General features: G+C 36.9%; 1 protein-coding gene across 7 annotated transcripts in view; it reads left to right on the top strand.

Annotated features, from left to right (window-relative positions):
• The window catches only part of SCAF4 (SR-related CTD associated factor 4), a 62,033-nt gene that overhangs the window by 28,415 nt on the left and 11,710 nt on the right, over positions 1 to 21,908 (top strand). Inside the window, exons 5-19 of one of the 7 annotated variants that reach the window (XM_054468488.2) lie at positions 1,256 to 1,391; positions 1,717 to 1,859; positions 2,466 to 2,642; positions 6,814 to 6,995; positions 7,345 to 7,453; positions 8,588 to 8,755; positions 9,274 to 9,359; positions 10,090 to 10,280; positions 11,122 to 11,222; positions 11,641 to 11,754; positions 12,931 to 13,087; positions 15,447 to 15,604; positions 18,166 to 18,331; positions 18,414 to 18,500; positions 18,724 to 18,849. In XM_054468488.2, coding sequence (XP_054324463.1) covers positions 1,256 to 1,391; positions 1,717 to 1,859; positions 2,466 to 2,642; positions 6,814 to 6,995; positions 7,345 to 7,453; positions 8,588 to 8,755; positions 9,274 to 9,359; positions 10,090 to 10,280; positions 11,122 to 11,222; positions 11,641 to 11,754; positions 12,931 to 13,087; positions 15,447 to 15,604; positions 18,166 to 18,331; positions 18,414 to 18,500; positions 18,724 to 18,849 — 2,101 coding nt within the window. Of the gene's footprint in view, positions 1 to 1,255; positions 1,392 to 1,716; positions 1,860 to 2,465; positions 2,643 to 6,813; positions 6,996 to 7,344; positions 7,454 to 8,587; positions 8,756 to 9,273; positions 9,360 to 10,089; positions 10,281 to 11,121; positions 11,223 to 11,640; positions 11,755 to 12,930; positions 13,088 to 15,446; positions 15,605 to 18,165; positions 18,332 to 18,413; positions 18,501 to 18,657; positions 18,850 to 21,908 lie in introns of all 7 variants that reach the window. The other 6 variants (XM_054468486.2, XM_063659813.1, XM_063659814.1 and 3 more) reach the window with 6 other exon arrangements.

The raw sequence follows: 21,908 nt of genomic DNA, 5'->3' as shown, positions 1-21,908 counted from the left end.
GTCTGTGAGCTTGAAACAAAACAGTTTTTTTCTTCAGTGGTCATTTCGTATTTATTTTCTTATGAGTTCTTCAGGATTATCAGTCATACTGTTGAAATATGACAGGAACAAAATTTATAGAATCAAAGAGTGTAATAGTGGTTGCCAGGGACTAGTGGTAAGGGAAACATTAGCAGCTGCTAATCAATAGGTATGACATTTCAGTTAAGCAAGATGAACAACCTTGTACCTATAGTTAACAATTCTGTATTGTACACTTAAAAATTTGCTAAGTGAGTAGATCTCATGTTAAGTGTTCTTACCACAGTAAAGTAAAATTTTTAAAAAATAATATGAAAAGCGCATCATCTTTAAAGAAGATATCATTGGAAAGATGTGCTTGTGTAGTTGAGTAAGGAAGAAATTGTGCAGTAGGAAAAGACAGCGATCATCTGATTGTTGGTTATTCCAGAAAGAAAGGGCCAGTAATAGATGTTCTTCCCCAACATATAGAGATACTAAAGCTTAAGTGGTATTCATTAGCAATCAGACTATAGTATTTAATTCCTTATATATACAGTTGGCTTTACAACATACTATATAAAAGTAGAAAAACATTACAGATATAGTAGCTGACTATAAGTAGATAGGAGGAATTATACTAGTAAACATACTCAGAATAATGAAGAATGGAGACATTTACAATAAACAGCATATAAATTTCAGTGTCATAGGTGCTGTTTTTATATTCTTGGAAGAATGCTCTTGTGGGAAAAATACACCCAAAACCAAGATGATTCCTTGAGTAAAGATAAAAGTTGTGCCCATGAATAACACATCTTCTCTGGATCTTCATATTTACTTGGCCACATAATTTAAATTTTGATTACAGGCCAGTTGCTTAAATATTTTAGCTGTTATAATTACTCTGAAGAAATTCTCCTTCATTTACTTCTTTAAGATAGCTTTTTTTTTTGACAGTGATAGTTTCTTTGTAACCATAAGTAAAATAAAATGAAAATGTCAAATAATACGTTTCTTTTTATTGTCTGCGTCTATACTCCATCTCTGTTCTTTACTCTAGATGATACCACTGAAGAAAGACTAATTAGAGTAGTTTAACCAAGTTGTAATTCTGATTTTTTTTTTCCTTGTTTATGAAACACACGTAGTATGGAAATATTAGCCTAGGGAGTTTTCCTCTTTTTTTTGTAAGAGTATAATCGGTTATTTATGCAAATATTTACTGTACATTTGTGTTCCTCATGTGTAACAGAGTAAAATAGTTCGTGTGCTGAACCTTTGGCAAAAAAACGGAGTGTTCAAAATTGAAATTATTCAACCTCTTTTGGACATGGCAGCAGGAACCAGTAATGCAGCCCCAGTAGCAGAAAATGTTACCAATAATGAAGGTATGGTCAAATGTATCTGTGAGCTCACACAATGGCCTAATTTTTTGCACATGAAACAGTCGGAGTTTATCTGTATTGAAGGAATTTTTCTATAAGAAGGAAACTTGAGTTTACATCTTGGAAGGTATGATTTTCTTTCCATAGTTCCTATTTATAATAAAGGTCTGCTCTTCTGGTAGTTGTTACAGTATAAACTCTAGTGCCACAATCTATGTATTTTATACTATGTTAAATTGGATAAAATGTTATTTTAGTGAAGAAGCTTAATTAGGACAACTTGTAGGTTAACTTTTTTTTTAGGCCTTAATGCCCTTTTCTTTTTTAGGCTCACCTCCACCTCCAGTAAAAGTTTCTTCTGAACCTCCCACACAAGCCACTCCAAACTCCGTCCCAGCTGTACCACAGTTGCCCAGCTCTGATGCTTTTGCTGCTGTGGCTCAGCTGTTTCAGACAACTCAAGGCCAACAGGTAAACTGTCCACTCAAAAGTGAAATTGTTTGCAGGACTAGGTACTGTTGTCATTTCTTGTTTTCTATTCTTCATTAATAAGCACATTCAAAGGAGAAAATAACGTCTGCTTTTCAACTAGAAAAGCCTTCACAAGAGAAGTAATGTAGGAGTAATAGGGAAAATGTAGAAGTGATAAACAAGGGAACAACACACTTAGAAATAACAGTACCTCTTTGAAGAGGACTTTAGAACTACTAAGCGGCTCATGTTGCTCACAATTCTAGCATTTCTGATGGATTTCAAAATTATTTTTAATGGAAAGAATTTTTCCATTTTTCTAGAAAACTTAACACTTACCTTGTTCACAATTTAGTGTATTTTCTCTTTTTTTGACCATCATATCATTGACATTGTCAGCATACATTTTTAACCTTAAGCAATGCACATTGTATCTCTGTATATTCATTCACAACAAATTTAACCATTAGTAAAAGGATATTTTCCCCAATTTGTTCTGTGCCTGTGCTACTTTGAATCACCTTTAAGACTTTTTTTTATTAAATTAACTTTTGATAGTATGATTATACTTTGTTCTGTGATTTATTGGTTTTCCCATTCTTTAAGCTTCAGCAGATCCTTCAGACTTTTCAACAGCCTCCAAAACCACAGTCTCCTGCCCTTGACAATGCTGTGATGGCTCAGGTTCAGGCTATCACAGCTCAGTTAAAGACAACTCCTACACAACCATCTGAACAAAAAGCTGCTTTCCCCCCACCTGAACAGAAAACTGCATTTGACAAGGTATATTTCTCTCACATAACCCACCCCACCATTTATATCACTCAACTTGAATTATGGAAATTATCACTTCTGTATCCCTTCTGTGGATTGTTCATTATGTCGCTTTGTAATTTGAGAGATTTTCCCCCTCAACATCAAAACATTGGTTATTTTCCCTGGTTTTAAATGTGATATGTGCTCACTGCAAAAATTTCCAGGGTTTGAAGCTGAATTTGCTAGTGTAAAATGAAAAAAGTGGGAAAAAAAAAAAAAAAACTTATGGAGTAAAGGAAACAGAAAATTCTTCATTAACCCCAATACTTGGGGATTACTGTGTAACATTTTGCCTTACATCTTTTCAGAATTAATTTCCTACGGATACATGCTTTTCTTTAATTGATTTATAATACATACCCACTTATTTTGGTGTTAATACTCTTGTATCTTTTTTTGTTGTTGTTAAGGTTAATAGTGGATTTAGATCTACATTTTTACTGAATTCATGTAATACATAGTATTCCACTACATGGGCACATTACAGTTCAGCCATTCCACTACTAATAGACATTCAAATTGCTTTCAGTTTTTTGCTGTTAAAAAAACCTGACAGCCAAGTGTGGTGGCTCACACCTGTAGTCCCAACGGTTTGGGAGGTCGAGAAGGGAGGATCTCATGAGCCCAGGAGTTTGAGACCAGCCTGGGCAACATAGTGAGACTGTGTCTGTGTTTATTTATTTTTAATATATGTGTGTGTATGTTAATAATATATAGGTATTATTTTTAATAATATATAAAAATATATAAAATTATATATTTGTGTGTGTGTGTGTATTTTAACCTTAGTTACCATATATATAATATGAGGGTTTGGGAACCAGCTGGGCGTGGTGGTGTGCACCTGTAGCCCTAGCTACCCAGGATGCTGAGGTGGGAGAGTTGCTTGGCCCCAGGAATTCAAAGCTGCAGTAAGCCATGATTGTGCCACTAGCCTGGGCAACAGAATGAGATCCTGTCTCCAAAAAACAAGCAACAACAAAAAAGAGGATTTGAGTTAGGTCAGTGTCTTTCAGCTGCTCTATCGGGCCTATAGGTTTCTTAGGCATGTTTAAGAAGCTGCCACTAAGGATATGGGTATGCTGAACAGCTTAGAGCTTCTCATTGAAATTTAACCCTAACAGCTCCACTGTTGTCTGTTTTATTTGGTTTATGGCTTTATAAAACATCATTTTTGACTTTTCAGTTTTTGCTGCAAAAAAACTCAAAAGTTTGAAAATCAGAACTGATGCCTTTGGTTTCATCATCTTTAAAATTTCTGATTCTTTCCAACATCCTAACTATAAAAACAGAAGGACTTTATTGCCAATAGTCTAAATTAAAAATCCACCTAGTAAATATCAGTTTTCATTATATCTTAATGATTTATGAGTGATGACTGATTAAACAAAAGTTGGGTACATTTTTTTGAGTAAAAAAGAAATATATACTTGCAGAAAAAAAAAAACAAATAATACAGAAAGTTATAAAATAAGGAAAGAATTCCACACTGTAGTTTGAACAGATTTGTTTGTGTATATTCTTGCACCCTTGTTTGCATGCACATACGAACATAAACTCATATATTTGGTTTTCCTAGTTTTTTGTTTTATGTTGTGATTAGGAAAACTCCTCATTTGTATTAAAAAAGAATTCTATATTCTAGTAAGGTTTTTTTTATGATTGTCTGTTCAGTCCCTCTGGAATCTGTTTTAGAATATGGTTCAAGATAGTTAAACCTTTATGTTTTTGAAAATAGCCAGTTCTCCCTCACTACTTTTTTATACACTAAATTCCCGTATGTTTCTGTGTCTTATCTCTGGACACTGTTCTATCCCACTAATATATTTGTTTATTTCTGCATCATCATAATTCTTGTGACAGACTGTCTTTCATTTCCTGGTGTCCCGTCTCTCCCCCTCCCACTTAACTCTTTTTCAAACTCCCCCTCATACTTTTTCAAACTTTGTTCATTTGTCATGAAGTGTATTAGTCAAGAGTTCCAGAGAAACAGAACCAGTAATTGTATCTACATCTGCATCTGTCTATCTAGATTATTGAATGAAAGATAGATTTATCTTAAGAAACTGGCTCACGCAGTTGTAGGGACTAGCAAATTTGAAATTTGCAGGGCAGGTCAGCAGGCTGGAAATTCAGAAGGAGTTAACATTGTAGGCCTGAGTCTGAATTTGCAGGATAGCAGACTAAAAACTCAGGCCAGGGTTACTCTGCTGCACTGTTGAGGATAATTCCTTCTATCTCGGTTCTTATTCTTAATGCCTTCAACTGATTGATTGAGGCCCACTCATTATTGAGAGTAATCTGCTTTACTCAGAGTCTACTGATTTATTGTTACTTTAATCTAAAAAACACCTTCTCATCTAAAAAACACCTTCACAGCAACACCTAGATTAGTGTTTGACTGTACAGCTGGGCACTACATAACCTAGGCAGGTTGACACAAAATTAACAGTCACAGCATACTTTTCCAGATGAACTGGAAAACTCTGTACATTTCTATGTCAGTGTATAGAATTCCTTTGAATTTATAGGTAAATTTAGGAAAAGCCATGATAGTGAGCATGTTTCTCTTATTAATGTGAATTCTAATTCCTCTAGTATTTAACCTTAAGTGGATTGGCCTATAAGTTTAGAAAAAGGAATTCTGTGCTTTTCCTTTGACTAAAAAGGTCTGTTTCAAGCTTCTCACTGGAAATAATTTGTCTGTTTCAGCTGCTTTATAGATCTTCAGTTTCCTAAAAAGCAACTAAAATTTCTTTTTGGATAAAGAACATATTAATATGTAATAAACTGTGAAGATCATAGGTTTTGTTTTTTATAGGCAACTTTGACCAGATTTTAATTTTGGCTCCAATTACTTACAGACTGTCCTGTTGTTGAATTAATGTTTAGTGTTCAGTAGTGTAAAATAAAGATGGTAGTAAAAATATTTTATTGTTGCCATGAGGGTTAAATAAAAATGTGTGTAAAACAGCAAGGTACCTGGGCTATGATGGTTCCTGTTCGGAAAATACTAACTTGCTTATTTGTAAGAACTTTACTCACTTGGCCTAGAACTACAAAGAAACATAAGTTAGCTCTATCCCAAAACACTCTTTACACTTAGTTTAGTCCTATATACTGTGTTGTCTAAGGACGGAACTTTCATTAGATTTAGAAATCTGTTGTTCGGTAAAGCAAAACCAGAATCTCTAGGCAGAACTATTATAGAATGACAAGGTTCAGGAATTTAAAGTTGAAGTCTATGAGCAGAATGAGCACAGCTTGAAAGGAAAGATTGCTTATTGAAAGCCAGAGACTGAGGGCTTTGAAGTCAAAAGGACTAGTGTCCGCATCCTGATTCTGCCATTTGCTGACTGTGCAATCTTAATCATGTTTCTTAATCACCTGAGCCTTTCCTTGTCTGTAAAAAAGAAGAAACTGTCTACATTGCAGTGTTCTTGTGATGAAGTCTATATGATCTGATACACATTAGTAGGTATTTAAGCATTACCTTTTTTCTGAATAAATCTTACTTAAAATTGTTCTTCTAGATATGTGATCTCATTAAGTCTCCTGAATTTTTTTTAAATGAAAGTTTTTGGTAAGCTGTGAACTTATGAGAAAGAAGCAAGTGAACCTCTTAGGAACTGCTAGTGACTTTTTTGTGTCTTTGCCATTTTTTTCTTTTTTTGTATTAGTATATTCTTGAGGAAGCAGTATATGGACACTTTTCTGTATGCATTATGGTGATTGGATAAGACAGTCTTTTTGTACATTTTATGCTGACTGAAAATGTATACCCATTTTCGTGTGCACGAAGTTCCAAACATTTTTAGTCTAGGGAAATGAGTATTTTAGAAAAACATGTATGCTGCTAAATTACTTGTGAAATACACCAATAGAAAATAGAAAGAAAGCACTGTACTTACAATTGAGGAAGGAAAACAGAATGAAAACATTGTGTGTTTTCCAAACTGGCATCTGTGTAAAAATTGTTTATATCTACAAACCAAGGTCCTTAGGGGCATGAGGGAAAATAAGATTGTGCTTGACAATGTGGGTTTCTAGATGGTGGTAAACATCCTTTGTTTTTATAGTTTTTTGTTCAGTGAATCAGTCTAAATTTTAAAATGAAATATTGACATAATTATTCCAGAAGTTGCTTGATAGATTTGACTATGATGATGAGCCAGAAGCTGTGGAAGAATCAAAGAAAGAGGATACCACTGCCGTCACCACAACAGCACCTGCTGCCGCTGTACCCCCTGCACCCACCGCCACCGTGCCTGCTGCTGCTGCACCCACTGCTGCCTCTCCTCCTCCTCCACAGGCACCATTGTTAGTTTTTTTTTAATTCCTCAGCAGATAGAAAATTGGTAATAGTTGTAAGGCATAATCTAAGTAACATTTAGCAATGACAACAATGTTCTATGAAGTTGTTTTGTAAAATTTGTGGTATTAGTTTTCTCTTGAATGAGGAAGGGATCCTCTAAGATTTAAAACCAAAAAATGGCTTTTATGTTGGGAATAATACTGAGTTTATAAATTAAATTTAATATATAGGTAAATATATGGTTCAGTAAAATGTTGATTAATGACTCACGAACAACACTCTGTTTCTGTAATTTAAGTGTCGCTGAGAAGCTTGTGCTTTTGAATGGGTAAAAGATTATCCACCTTTTTTTAGTGGCTTTCCTGGAGATGGCATGCAGCAGCCAGCATACACACAGCATCAAAATATGGATCAGTTTCAGCCACGAATGATGGGAATACAACAGGATCCAATGCACCATCAGGTACAAGCATTTTTCTTGCAGTTGAAAGAAAGATCTATTCATTATAGAGCATATGGTTTGCATTCCACAGAGCACTCTGCAGCTATGTAATTGGCTAAGTCGTACTATATCTCTGATAAAAGCTGTTGAACACGTAACTATTTCGAGTTGCTTTTTTCTGTAATTAAAACAAGGATGCCAAAATCACATGCTCATATTTTAATAATAGGCTTTTTTTTAGTTAAAATAATTTAGAGATTACAGTTCTATTTGAAGAAACCGACCTGTTTAGTTATACAGCTTTTTCCCTTGGAAGGGCCTTTCTTCTGTATTTTGTGTGGTTAGATACTTTAGAGGGCTCTGAGCTCTGAACATTCAGGAATATAGTTTGAAATCCTCAATAAAAGGAGCATACATAGCACACTGGAGAGTTGCAGGAAATTAGTAGAGATAAATTTGTTCCAGTAAATTCTCTCATTGAGTGTTTCTTAAACTTGGTTCTGTATCTAAATTATGGGGATGGGGTGGGAAGCATTTTTGTTATTTCAAGTGTTTAACAATTACTGAAAGTTCATAAATAATTTAGAAAGAATACTTAAAGCATTATATTTATAGTTTTATTTGTGTTTAAACTGACATGCAGAAATATGTTAGATTGTAGTTTACTTTCATTATTATTATGATACTTTATTTGAAACTCTAAAAGTTGGGTATGTTAGTTGAAATTCCGCCTTGGTAATTTTTTTTAAAGTAAACCTAGAAGTCATTGCTTCTAGAAAGCCAGTTTTCCTCCCAAAAGGCTTAATTGTCTTTAAAGCTGAAAAGAGACCATTTGCAATGGAGTACTTCTGACTTGAAGTTCAGTTTATCGCATTGCTTCCTTATGTAAATGACGGTATTTCTTTAAATATTTAAAACTAAACCTGTGTGTTCATAATTTTAAAAAGAGTTAGAGGATTTTTAACCTATATACTTGGTATGTAACAATTCTTGCATGGAAGTTGTACATATGGAAATTGTTAAACAATGTTGAATGTCGTTGTAACTTTTCCTTGATCAAACTTTATTGAGGATATTTTAGTTTTATATAATAACTAAAGGTTTTCCAAATTATTTTGATAGCTATTACTCATACACTTTCTTTAAAAATGAAAGGTTCCCCTTCCTCCTAATGGACAAATGCCAGGATTTGGACTTCTTCCTACACCTCCATTTCCTCCGATGGCTCAGCCTGTGATTCCTCCAACTCCACCAGTGCAGCAGCCTTTCCAAGCTTCTTTTCAGGCACAAAATGAACCACTTACACAGAAGCCACATCAGCAGGTAAAATTTTATTCTCAGATAGTTGTACCTTTTTTTTGTTGCCTTGACTTATATGCAGATTTCTCCTTATTTGCTTGCTGTCTTCATTTTTGAATATGAAGAAAGACCTGGGTACATATTAAACCCTCTCAGTGCTCCAGGTTTTTCATCTGGAAAGTGGACATACTAATACTGCCAACTTCCATAGGATTCTGTGAGGTTTGATATAGAGTGTTGAAGGCTTAACTAGTGCCTACTTCACTGCATTAGACAACGGTTTAATAAAATGGTATGTAATTTAAGCAAAGTAACTTTACCAGAAGTAGAGAAATATTTCTTTTAATCTTTTAAACAATATAAAAGTGGTTTTTGTTTTTTTTTCCAGTGATGGCCAATTGTTACTAGTAATTTGGTCCCAGGCAACCAAAAGAGAATTGCTTCAGGGCAGGAGATTTTTAATGTAGCTTTTGTTAGATTTTTGTCCTCTTGCTTTTATACTTTTTAAATTTCTCATTTTATCGTGGTTTTTGTTTTTTAAGGAAATGGAAGTAGAACAACCTTGTATTCAAGACGTTAAGCGACATATGTCTGATAACAGAAAGTCAAGATCTAGGTCAGCATCCAGGTAATTTATAGAAAATGTTTTTTCCAACCCTGTATGTCTTAGGGGACATAGAAATTAAAATTAGATTGGGTTATTTTCAGATATTCAGAATGTTAGTAAAATAACAGTTGGTATATTTGTATTTGTGTGTAGAAGGGGGCAGGTGAAGTATTGATTTAAAAAAAAAAACTGCGTCGTTCATCTTACGTTTTTTTCCCCTATATTTGAGTTGCTCAGATATAACGGAATTTTGAAGATATAATTCTATGCCATAGGTAATCAGTATGTGGTATTAGAAGAACTATATTTTCAAAGTTCCATTACAACTTTATCAGCCAGCAAAAGTGGAAAGATCACAGTAATGCTGTAATCAGAGAATGTTTTTAATTGCTGCAGAAAAGACTTTACTAAGAAGATAGGTAACAGTAGTAGCAGTGTATCTCAACCATGAAAATTAGCTACTTAAATTACAAGGATGTAATTTTATATAGTACCAGACGGCACTGAAGATGACAGATACTTTTATTATATAAGCTGTCAACATTGTTTATTTTATTTAAATAATGTGCATGATTTCTAATTTGGGACATACTAAATCTGTAAAATGAATTCTCGGCTATTGCATTCTTACATATCCAAACATTAAATTACCTAGGTTTTTTTTGTTTTCTTTTTTTAAAATTAGTATGTGCTTATATTTTCTGGTTTTTGTCTATATGCTATGCATTCTCCCTTCTCTTGAAAACATTAGGTCACCAAAAAGGAGGCGATCTAGATCTGGTTCTAGATCTCGAAGGTCTCGGCATCGACGTTCTCGATCTCGGTCCAGGGATAGACGCCGACATTCTCCCCGATCTCGATCCCAAGAAAGACGGGATCGAGAAAAAGAGAGAGAACGTCGACAAAAAGGCCTCCCTCAAGTGAAACCGGAAACTGCAAGTGGTAACTCAACCTTTATATTCAAACCTCATGTACTATTTTTTCATGTCTTGGGTTTAAAGTGTTTTATAACTGTTAGCAAAACTGTAAAAGAAATGTTACCACTGTGTTGATTTTTATTTGAAATACTGCTTTCTTGTGCCTTGTTTATGCATTGATGTATACCCTTAGATTTGGTTTTCTACCTTAAACCAGCTACAAAGCAGCAGTAAGGAGTGAACCAATAATTTACAGAATGTATTCACTTGCATTATTTTCTGAATCTCATCAGATGTCTTCAGAATACATTTAGTAAGGTGTGCTAGACATATATTTGATATAAATCAGTAACTATTAAGATGACTAAGATTTTAATTTATAGTATGACTAGAGCATATGTAAGATTTCTGATTCAATAGGGCTTATCACCTAGGACACAACATAAAAGAAAAACCATCAGCACTTCAGAGTGGAGAAAGGACAGTTACATGCAAGTGAACAGCACTGAGCTGGTTGGTAATCAAGAGACTTGAGCTCCAGTCCTAGTTCTGCTGTTCATTGGCAGGGTGAGGTGGGCAAGTTATTGCTTCCCTGGCTTCAGTTTTTATAGATGAAATCTTTAGATCCATCTACAAAAAAAACAGTTTTTTCCAACTTTTATGTATACCTTTCAGTATCCCAGTTCTGTTTCTGGAAGTACTAATCAGTTTTCTAGAATTTTTAAAATGTATGTGAGATTTACTATATAAACTTGTGGTGTTGTAATATAGTTCATGAATATTTTGTGTAATGATTTTTTAATGTAAGCTACAGTGCTGCTCATTATCAAATGTGAATCTCTTTATGATTGTAATTTTATTTTAAGTTTGCAGTACTACCCTCTGGGTGGGGCAGCTGGACAAAAGAACTACTCAGCAGGATGTTGCCAGTCTCTTGGAAGAGTTTGGTCCAATTGAATCAATTAATGTGAGTGTTTATTCAGTTTTTTAAGTATGATGGACAGGTGTGATTAATGTCATTTTATGAAATGGAGGACCTGAGACCAAAGTTACGATTTGCCCAGGTTTATAGATGTGACTAGAGTTTAGGTGTTCAGAGTCCATGTTTAGAATTATCTGTATTTAACATTTCTTAGAATTCTTTGTATTTAACATTTCTTGGGTAACCAAGTTTAATTTCAAACATTTCTAGGTAAGTCTTTATATAACAAAGCTTAGAGGACTCAGTTGAGACCAAACTTGAATTGCCAACTTAGAAATGAATTTAACCTTACATTATATAATATGGGGTGAGGGTTGGGATTGTTGGAACTGCTTACTTGGTGTTGTATCTTGTTGCTTTTCAATTTTGTTATCTTTTATAATATTAAAATGTTTTGGAGCAGATGATTCCTCCCAGGGGTTGTGCCTATATTGTTATGGTTCATAGGCAAGATGCCTATCGTGCCCTGCAGAAACTGAGCCGAGGAAACTATAAAGTGAACCAGAAATCCATAAAGGTACAGTCTTATATGTTATAATTAATTTTTTTTAAATAGGCAGAAGGGGAAAAATATGTGGCATATAAAAACTAATTTGGGTCTTCGAAATGACTTTCAACACTGAGGCATTTCATGTGCATCTTTTTTTTTTTTTTTTTTTTTTAAGAATATCTCCTAGGCCGGGCACGGTGGCTCACGCCTGTAATCCCAGCACTTTGGGAGGCCGAGGCGGGTGGATCATGAGGTCAGGAGATCGAGACCATCCTGGCTAACATGGTGAAACCCCGTCTCTACTAAAAATACAAAAAATTAGCCGGGCATAGTGGCGGGCGCCTGTAGTCCCAGCTACTCGGCAGGCTGAGGCAGGAGAATGGCGTGAACCCGGGAGGCGCAGCTTGCAGTGGGCTGAGATCGTGCCACTGCACTCCAGCCTGGGCGACAGAGCTAGACTCCGTCTCAAAAAAAAAAAAAAAGAATATCTCCTAAAAGAACTCCAGTGTTTCAGCCTAAAATTGTAAATGTTACATGCATGGTAGAATTTGTTTTGTTTTGTTTTTCCTAAATGTGGATGGGTTCATCAAGGTAAATTAGTGCTTTAAATATAATGTCTTTTAGCAATATGTTTTGTCCTGTTCAAAAAATTTGGATACTGTATTTTTAAAGTTTGCCATCTTAGAATTAACTGAAAAATATTCACCCAAGGTGGAGAAAAACATATAGGTACATGGGTATTTTTCCCCTAAGGAGCTAAAGTCAGTGTTTCCTCAGTGTCTTAACACCCCATTCTACCGTTGGATTGCACAGCAAAAAGATTTTGTCTGATGTTAAGTAATTACAAGGCACCCCTAGACTTAGAAAAGTATTCCCCAGTATACTACTAGGCTATTCAGGGAACTTCAGCCTTTCCCTGTTAAACTTTTTCCTTTTCTCTAAGTTTTATGTTGGCTGGGTTGGGTGAGAGTTGGTAAGGAGAAGATGCCAGTGAAATTTCCATCCTAGGACAAAGTGAGAATTAAAGGGTAACCAGTTCTGTAGTGAGAATAAGGCTTTGAATGAGATCCAAGCTTAGCTGGTCCAGATTGCTCCTTTGCTGCTCGAGTCCGAATGGATAGAATGATAGAGAATAATACTCTCAAGACTTATGACCTTGTTTTTCTTTGTTTTCTTTTTATATTTTCACTAATGGTGAAATAGATTGCCTGGGCCTTAAACAAAGGAATAAAGGCAGATTATAAGCAGTATTGGGATGTAGAACTTGGTGTTACTTATATTCCATGGGACAAAGTCAAGCCTGAGGAACTGGAGAGTTTTTGTGAAGGAGGAATGTTGGACAGTGACACACTTAACCCAGGTAAAGCAGTATTTAATTTCTGTTACAGTTCACTTATTTGCTTGGGTAGTACGTATGACAAATCGAATGTCCTGTTCCTTGCATTAGGACGTGATTTTTGAGATTTTTTAGTATCACTCCTGTGTCAGTATCTCCATTATAAACTGAGGGTTAAATAGTGAATGAGACAAAAAGAGATGCAAACACAAGTGAAATACTTATTGATTATGGGGTCTGTGAATTATAGAATTAAGTAGAACTTTTCCTGTGAAACTTAATAAATCATATAGGTCTTAACTGAGCATCTTTGGTATTATGTTTTTTTTATTTATTTTTTGAGGTGGAGTCTCTGTAGCCCAGGCTGGAGTGTAGTGACGCAATCTTGGGTCACTGCAACGTCTGCCTCCCAGGTTCAAGCCACTCTCCTCCTCCAGTCTCCCGAGTAGCTGGGACTACAGGCGCGTGCCACCTCGCCCGGCTAATTTTTGCATTTTCAATAGACATAGGGTTTCACCATGTTGGCCAGGCTGGTCTCGAGCTCCTGACCTCAAATGATCCACCCTACCTTGACCTCCCATAGAGTTGGCATTACAGGTGTGAGCCACTGCACCCGGCCTGGTATTGGGTTTTAATCCAGTGCTTCATGATAATTACCTTGGAAAGTTTTAGATAGCCAGAGAAGCAATCTAAAGTAAACGTGTAAGACAAGGAATTGCAGTTATTTGTGGGCAGAAATATTTAAAATGCCAGATTGACAGTGAGATTGCAGTGGGGAAAATTGCAGAATGCATGGGCATGACCTGGAGATTGCTAGACAGAGGAACAAGGAGGAGCATAGGATGGCATGGCAACATAGAATGTTCTTTGTTGTTTTTGTTTCGTTTTGAGATGGAGTCTTGCTCTGTCACTAAGGCTGGAGTGCAGTGGCATGATCTTGGCTCACTGCAACCTGTGCCTCCCGGGTTCCAGTGATTCTCCTGCCTCAGCCTCCCAAGTAGCTGGGACTACAGGCGCGTGCCACCGTGCCCTGCTAATTTTGTTGGTATTTTTTTTAGTAGAGACGGGGTTTCACCATGTTAGCCAGGCTGGTCTCGAACTCCTGACCTCAGGTGATCTGCCTACCGCCTCAGCCTCCCAAAGTGCTGGGATTACAGGTGTGAGCCACCATGCTCGCCCTCACCACCCTCAGAAAGAACATTTAAAGGAAGCTTCAAGGCTGGGCACGGTGGCTCATGCCTGTAATCCGAGCACTTTGGGAGGCTGAGGCAGGCAGGTCACTTGAGGTCAGGAGTTTGAGACCAGCCTGGCCAACATGGTAAAACCCCATCTTTACTAAAAATACAAAAAAAAAAAAAAAATTAGCTGGATGTGGTGGTGGGTGTCTGTAATCCCAGCTACTTGGAACGCTGAGGCTGGAGAATCACTGGAACTCAGGAGATAGAGGTTGCAGTGAGTTGAGATTGCGCCACTGCACTCCATCCTGGCAGACAGAGCAAGACTCTGTCTCAAAAAATTAAAATAAAATAAAGGAAGCTTCAAGCAGGAGTGATGGTTTGAGAGCCAAAAAGAGATGAAACAATGCTGTACTATTCCCACATCCCACTCCCTCCCTGGATGTACAAAGCCTTCATCTAAGGATAGAGCTAGATTTGTGTTAAGGCAATCAGGTATTGAGGGCCTACTATGTGCTGGACATCTGGGAGGCTCTAGACAATGGTAAAAAGAAGAAGTTGGTGTAATCTTGGAGCTCATGGTCCAGTGGAGAATGTATTGAAAAGGTCAAGAATATAGGAGAATCTCTGATGGGAGCCAGAGCCTCAGAGGGCAGGAAGATGGTTTTGTTTTCACTTGACTAGAAGATATGTGGAAATAGGTGGAAGGTTTAAGTTATTCTTTAATATTAGTGAAAATTTGTTCAGGAAATATTGGGTGTTTCATTATCCTTTATTTTTAATACTTTAAATAATACATTCTTGTGGTTTATGTAGAACCACATGGTTTATGTAGAACATGGACTGTAGAACCAAATGTGTCTGAGTTGAATCCATCCCTGCTATTTACCAAGAATGTGATCTTGGGCAAGCTATCTTTGCTTTTCTCATTTGTAAAATGGGAACAATAGTAGTATCTACTTGTAAATGGTTGTGAGAACTAAATAAGCTAGTATAAATAGAGTGCTTGTGACAGTGCCTGGCACACAGTATGCATTCTTTTACATGTTTCTATTGTTGTTAATTTAAATAATTACTATTTCTAAAATTAGCATGGGAATTTCTTTAATAATTGGGCTAGGTTTTTATAATCAACATTTTTCATTTCTAGATTTAAAGTTACAAACTGAAAATGGTAAACTCTTGTTAAATTTCTTTCACGCTCACAGATTGGAAAGGAATTCCTAAGAAGCCTGAAAATGAAGTTGCTCAAAATGGAGGTGCTGAAACCTCACACACAGAACCAGTATCACCCATACCTAAACCATTACCTGTTCCTGTCCCTCCTATTCCTGTTCCTGCACCTATAACAGTGCCACCTCCACAGGTGAGAATATTGGGACATGACTTAAACTTTAAGTGCCTGAAAGGTCCCTTTCTAAATCTTATTGTAGATATATGTCTGGATTCATAGTAAAAAACATGAGTACATATATGTGCATATTAATTTTTCATGTTTTGTCAGATTTAAAGTTTATATTCTTCACAATTTTTTTTTTTTTTTTTTTGGAGACAGAGTCTCTCTTTGTTGCCCAAGCTGGAGTGTGGTGGTGATCTCGTCCCACTGCAACCTCCACCTCCCAGGTTCAAGCTGACCCTCTTGCCTCAGCCACCTGAATAGCTGGGATTACAGGATTACAGGCATTCGCCACCACACCTGGCTAATTTTTGTACTTTTAGTACAGACGGGGCTTCACCATGCTGGCCAGGCTCGTATCAAACTCCTTGCCTCAGGTGATCTGCCTGCCTTGGCCTCCCAAAGTGCTGGGATTACAGGTTTGAGCCACCGTGCCTGGCCCATAAATGTTTATACAACCAAAATAAATGTATATTGTCTTACATCTGTCCATCCAGATTATTCAGTATCAAGTTTCATAGGTTCTCCCTACTTTTTTTCTGAGTCTTCATTCTTCAGGGACTTTATGTTCTGAAGAAACTTGGATATGTACCCAATAAGCTACTGCTTTGAGGGACAGGGATTTTCTTAATTTTCACCTTGGGTGCTATCCTTATGAAATTTTTAAATGGATTGAAAACTTCATAATAAATGCCATTTAACATGAAGGTGTGTTCTTATTATAAAATGTTTGCTGTCTTTGTTACTTGAAAAGAAATACTAGATTCTGGTAGAACTGGGTTTAATTCTCAACTCTATAGTTTATATTCAGCAGTATGATATTTGGCATGTAACTTAACCTATAAGCTTCAGTTTCCTATTTGTAAATGTGCAAATTCCCTTTCCTGGCTTTGGCATTCCTCATGTGTTAGAGTTGTTTTGAGGGTTAAATGAAATCATATATGTTAAGTACTCAGTATGTTTTTTGTCACGTCATAAGAGCTGAAAAATGAAAAACCCTTTGAAAATTATAAGAACTTGACCCGTAGTTCTGTGTGTGATCTACTAGATTTTTCTTGTCTTCCTTCCTCAGTTTCTCACATTAAATCTGAATCAGGTAAATCTGAGCTATCATAAAAGTGAATTGTGTCTTCATTTTCTCAATGTGAGGGGAAAACTGTATGCTTTGGTACGTTCTTGGCTGTGATTTAAATGGACTCCCCTAGTTGGCAGACTCTTCAGTTGACCTTCTGGATATGCCCTTCCAGTGCAGGTTCTAAGCAAAATTCAATGTGTGTCAGCACTCATTTACAGAAACCTGCCTAATCTGTTCAAATAGTGGTCTCCAACCTTTCCGGCACCAGGGACCGGTTTCTGGGAAGGCAATTTTTCCATGGACTGGAGTGGAGGATGGTTTCAGGATGAAGCTGCTCCACCTCAGATCATCAGGCATTAGTTAGATTCTCATAAGAACTGCACAAGCTAGATCCCTCACATGTGCATTTCACGATAGGGTTCATGCTCCTATGACAATCTAATGCTGCCACTGATCTGACTGGAGGCAGAGCTCAGGCGGTGGTGCTTGCTTGCCCACTGCTGTGTCGCCCATTTCCTAACAGGCCATAGACTGGTAACGGTCTGTGGCTGGGGGGGTTGTTAAAATTTATCTTAAAAAAAAAAAAAACAACAATAGCTAACGTTTGTTGGGTATTTAAGTGCCAGGCACCAGCACTTAGTATGTATTAACTCATTTAATCTGCATAATTATGTGTGGTTGGCACTTTGCCGTTTTAGAGAATTTAAATAGCTTGCTCAAGGTCACACAGCTAACTAAAGCGGGTGGGAGAAGCAGACAATTTGGCTCCAGGACCTGTGATCTTAGCCATTGTGTAAATTGCCAAGTAGCCTCTCTTAAAGCTGTATTGCTGAAAGGACCATGGAACATTTTAAAATGTATTACATGATGTCAGAACACCAATAAACACTGATGAAATATAGTGTGAAATTGTTGTCATAAAGTGAAGAGCACAACTTTGATTTCTTTCTTTCTTTCCCTTTTTTTTTTTTTTTTTTTTTTTTTTTTGGAAGACCAAGTCTTGGTCTGTCGCCCAGGCTGGAGTGCAGTGGTGCAATCTCGGCTCACTGCAACCTCCACCTCCCGAGTTCAAGCGATTCTTCTGCCTCAGCCTCCAGAGTAGCTTGGATTACAGGTGCTTGCCACCACACCCAGCTAATTTTTGTATTTTTAGTACAGACAGGGTTTCGCCATGTTGGCCAGGCTGGTCTTGAACTCCTGACCTTAGGTGATCCGCCTGCCTCAGCCTCCCAAATTGCTGGGATTACAGGTGTGAGCCACCACACCCGGCCCACAGCTTTGATTTCTATCAGTTGGTATGAAGTTAACTACCACCTGTTATTTAATAAATTGACTGGTCTAATAAGCACACATTAAGAAACATCTATTTTTTAACAGTATGCTCTTTTATCTGTGCTTACTATATGGATGGGAGGGTGTCTAGATAGGTGGTTTATTCTTTTATCTTTCTTTCTAGGTCCCACCACATCAACCGGGTCCACCTGTAGTTGGTGCTCTCCAGCCACCTGCTTTCACGCCTCCTCTGGGAATACCGCCTCCAGGCTTTGGTCCTGGTGTTCCTCCTCCCCCTCCTCCTCCACCATTTTTGCGCCCAGGATTCAACCCAATGCATTTACCACCAGGTGCACTAAATTGTCTGTGAACATACTTTAGAGCCTGCGATGGAGTGATACAGCATAAGTTGACATTTTTTTTTTATTCTAGGTTTTCTGCCTCCTGGACCCCCACCTCCTATAACTCCACCAGTATCCATTCCTCCTCCTCACACTCCACCAATAAGCATCCCAAACTGTAAGCATGTTTTTTTCTTTGTGTTTGCTTATCCTCTTGGAGCTGGGTGTAGGAGGGAGAGTGAACCGGTAATAGGGTCTATAGTATGGCAGAAGAATGTTGACCGGGAGATAATTAATTATTCAGCTTCACATGTTGATATAATTATATTCCTTAGCTACTATCGCTGGTATAAATGAAGACACTACAAAAGACTTATCTATTGGAAATCCCATTCCAACAGTGGTGTCTGGGGCTAGAGGAAACGCCGAGTCTGGTGACAGCGTGAAAATGTATGGCTCTGCTGTGCCACCTGCTGCACCCACGAATCTGCCCACTCCTCCTGTAACCCAGCCTGTTTCACTTCTTGGTAAGTTATTTTTTTTTATCATTAGTTTTCCTTGCCCCACCCCCACCCACCCCCCACCCATCCCCAAGTTAGGTTTTTTAAAAAACAATGTTAATTTTGGTAAAATTATCTCCAAGACTGGCTTTTTTGGTTGTTTCGTTTGTTTGTTTGTTTTTGAGGAAGATCTTCCTCTTAAAGTCAAATATGTGTACTTGATCTTTACCAAGAGATAATCTCAAAGACAAAATCATGTTTGTCTGTCTTGAATAAAAGTTTGGATCTTCACATCCTTATTTGGTATAGAAAAATGATTAAAAGTAATCTGTGCAAAGGAATTGGTACAGAGTTCGTAATTCACTTAACCTTAGTCTCTTCCCAGCTTTTAGGAGATATTTCTTTAACAGCATAGGTTTTTCTCTGTCTGGACCAATAATTATCCATCTGAAACCCCTGGACTTGGATAGCATTCTTTGTGGGCTAGCAAAGAAATCATCTTTGATACATTCCAATAAAATGGCTTTGTTTTCTAAGTAACAGTTGCGCAGCCTGAGGTACCACTTTCCCACTCTCTCTCAGTTTACTTGGCTGGAGTTTATCTGTTGTACTTTTAACCCACAACTTCAATACTGTGATCAAGGGCGATGTGACTTAGATCTTTTACATCTTTAAGCAGGCTTACTCTTGCCTGCTTAAGTTATGAATAAATACATCACATGCTTGTTACAGTAGACCATCTTTTAAATTAACAGATTGTTGTATTTGAAGTGGTATTGCCAAATATAATTAACACTTGAATCCCCTAATTGGAAGTTAATATCTTGAGAGTATTACAGTGTTCTAGTCCTGTGAGCCCATAGTATTTTTCACAGGTATATGCATATGCCTGTTTGCTTTCATAATCTGAGTTGTTTTAGGAAAGAACCCATTGATTACCTCTGAGATGTAGGACTGTGAGACATTGGTTTGTAATGGAGGACTTTTACTTTTCACCTATGCTATTCAGTACTGTTGGAATTTTTTATTTTTTGCATGTACTACATTTATAATAAAAAAAAATTTGTTTTTAAATGGTATACTGTATTCTGCCCTCCCGTAGACTAAGCTTAGGCTGATAATAGCCTTGATTTTATTTCCCTTAGTACACAGATTGGGTAATGGTAAAAGAGGATTTGGGATTAAAATTTATCACAAGTGATACAGGAGTGTAGTTACCATAATGATGGAAAATGATTTGTTTAATGAGGAAGTTGCTTAAGAGGTCTACCTTCCAATGGAAGTCATATCATAGGAGGAACATTGGACTAGGAACCAGGGAACATCCTTGCATCTGTTTTGTTATGCCTTTTTTTTTTTTTTTTTTTTTTTTTTTTCATATTAACATGATTGCACAAGAATCACAGAATCTGGATAGTTTTCTGATCAACCCCTTCTTCACATCCCACATACACACCCTTGATTATGAATCCTAGTCTAAGGTCCATGGATGTTAGACTACCTGAAACTATTTATAAAATTGCTGCATTTGTGTTTTTTACTGGGCTTAATAAATTTATTGAATGAGTGAGAAGATCTCATGAACTCCAGGAGTTTAATAACCATTGCTTTCAAGCAACCCTGAAGAGTAGTAAGTAGCCTGCCTGTGATTTAACATTTAGGTCTTGAAGACCCTGCCTGTTATTTCTTATCACTACTGAACATACAATTTAACCTCTGCATCCAACATGTGCAACCAAACACAGATGAGAAGTTGGTGAGCTTGGAAAAACGTAGTAAGCTAGGCATGGCTAGAAAAGTAATTAAATTCTGAATCAGTCATAGTGTGTATCACCACCTGACATACTGTTTGCATGTCCATCTTCCTCCCACTAGATGGACCCATGAGAGGGGAACATTTGTTATATGAGTGGGTGGTTTTCAATGCAGGACTGTTCATATTTTACTTCTGATGATTATCTTCATTCTAAAACAAAATTTTGAAATTGAAGGCTATTCTAAATCCAGAAGGGTTTAGAATTTGACATAAGAAAAGTGAAAACAATTTTGTTAAAATAAGCACTTTGAACTAAAATGCAGTATGTTAGTTCAGTCATGAGAAGCCTTCCATTTGCCTTCAGTCAGCAGTCTTGAAAAGAATATCACAGGAGTTTTGATCTTATAGAGGAATGAGTTTTAAATGTGTATGCAAGTTAAGAAGGGTTCATCCAAGACTAACCAGTTTTATCATTTTGATAAAAGAATGTGGTAACCACACTGCAGTATTGCAGTACTAAAGGATCAGTAATTAGGTTGGGATAACAAGTGATGGAATCCCAGAACTAAGATGCTTTGGTATTTCCTCTTGGTGCTCTAATGTTTTTTTTTAAGATAATAAAAGGAATTATTATGCTCACCAGAAAACTATAAGTCTAGAAGTTGATGCTAAACTTCAGTTTTCTCATCTGTAAAGTGGGAGAAAAATGACAGACACAATGGTGTCACAATGATTTAATGGGTTAACATTCATAAAACACTTGCTTTGGGGCCTGCTGTAGGGCAGGCACTTAGTGAATGGTGGGTGCTTATATTACAGGTAAGAAATGTCATAGATGGTATTTGTAAGACCTAGAGAAGAATATCTTTTGCAGTTCTAAAATTATATTACTTCATCTGTGATTCGTTTTAAACTGTTACATTGGCAGACAGAGGAAGCAAACTTTTTTTTTTTTTGAGACGAGTCTCACTCTGTCACCAGGTTGGAGTGCAGTGGCGCAATCTCATCTCACTGCAGCCTCTGCCTCCTGAGTTCAAGCGATTCTTGTGCCTCAGCCTTCCAAGTAGCTGGGACTACAGGCGCATGCCACCACGCCCAGCTAATTTTTCTGTTTTTAGTAGAGACTGGGTTTCACCATGTTGGCCAGGATGGTCTTGATCTCTTGACCTCGTGAGCCACCACACCTGGCCTACTTTTTAGGAAAAATTTATCTTGACATAGTTGTCTCAGATATTTTCAAGATAGATTAGATCATAAATTTACACATATTAAAGTTCCATCAGTTGGCTTAATGAGAAAACGTGTCAGTTTAGTGATAAATAGCACACCT

The sequence above is a fragment of the Pongo pygmaeus genome, chromosome 22 (assembly GCF_028885625.2).
Source record: "Pongo pygmaeus isolate AG05252 chromosome 22, NHGRI_mPonPyg2-v2.0_pri, whole genome shotgun sequence".
NCBI lineage: Eukaryota > Metazoa > Chordata > Mammalia > Primates > Hominidae > Pongo > Pongo pygmaeus.
The sequence above is the reverse complement of the archived record's forward strand: the minus strand, read 5'-3'. Positions and strand labels throughout refer to the sequence as shown.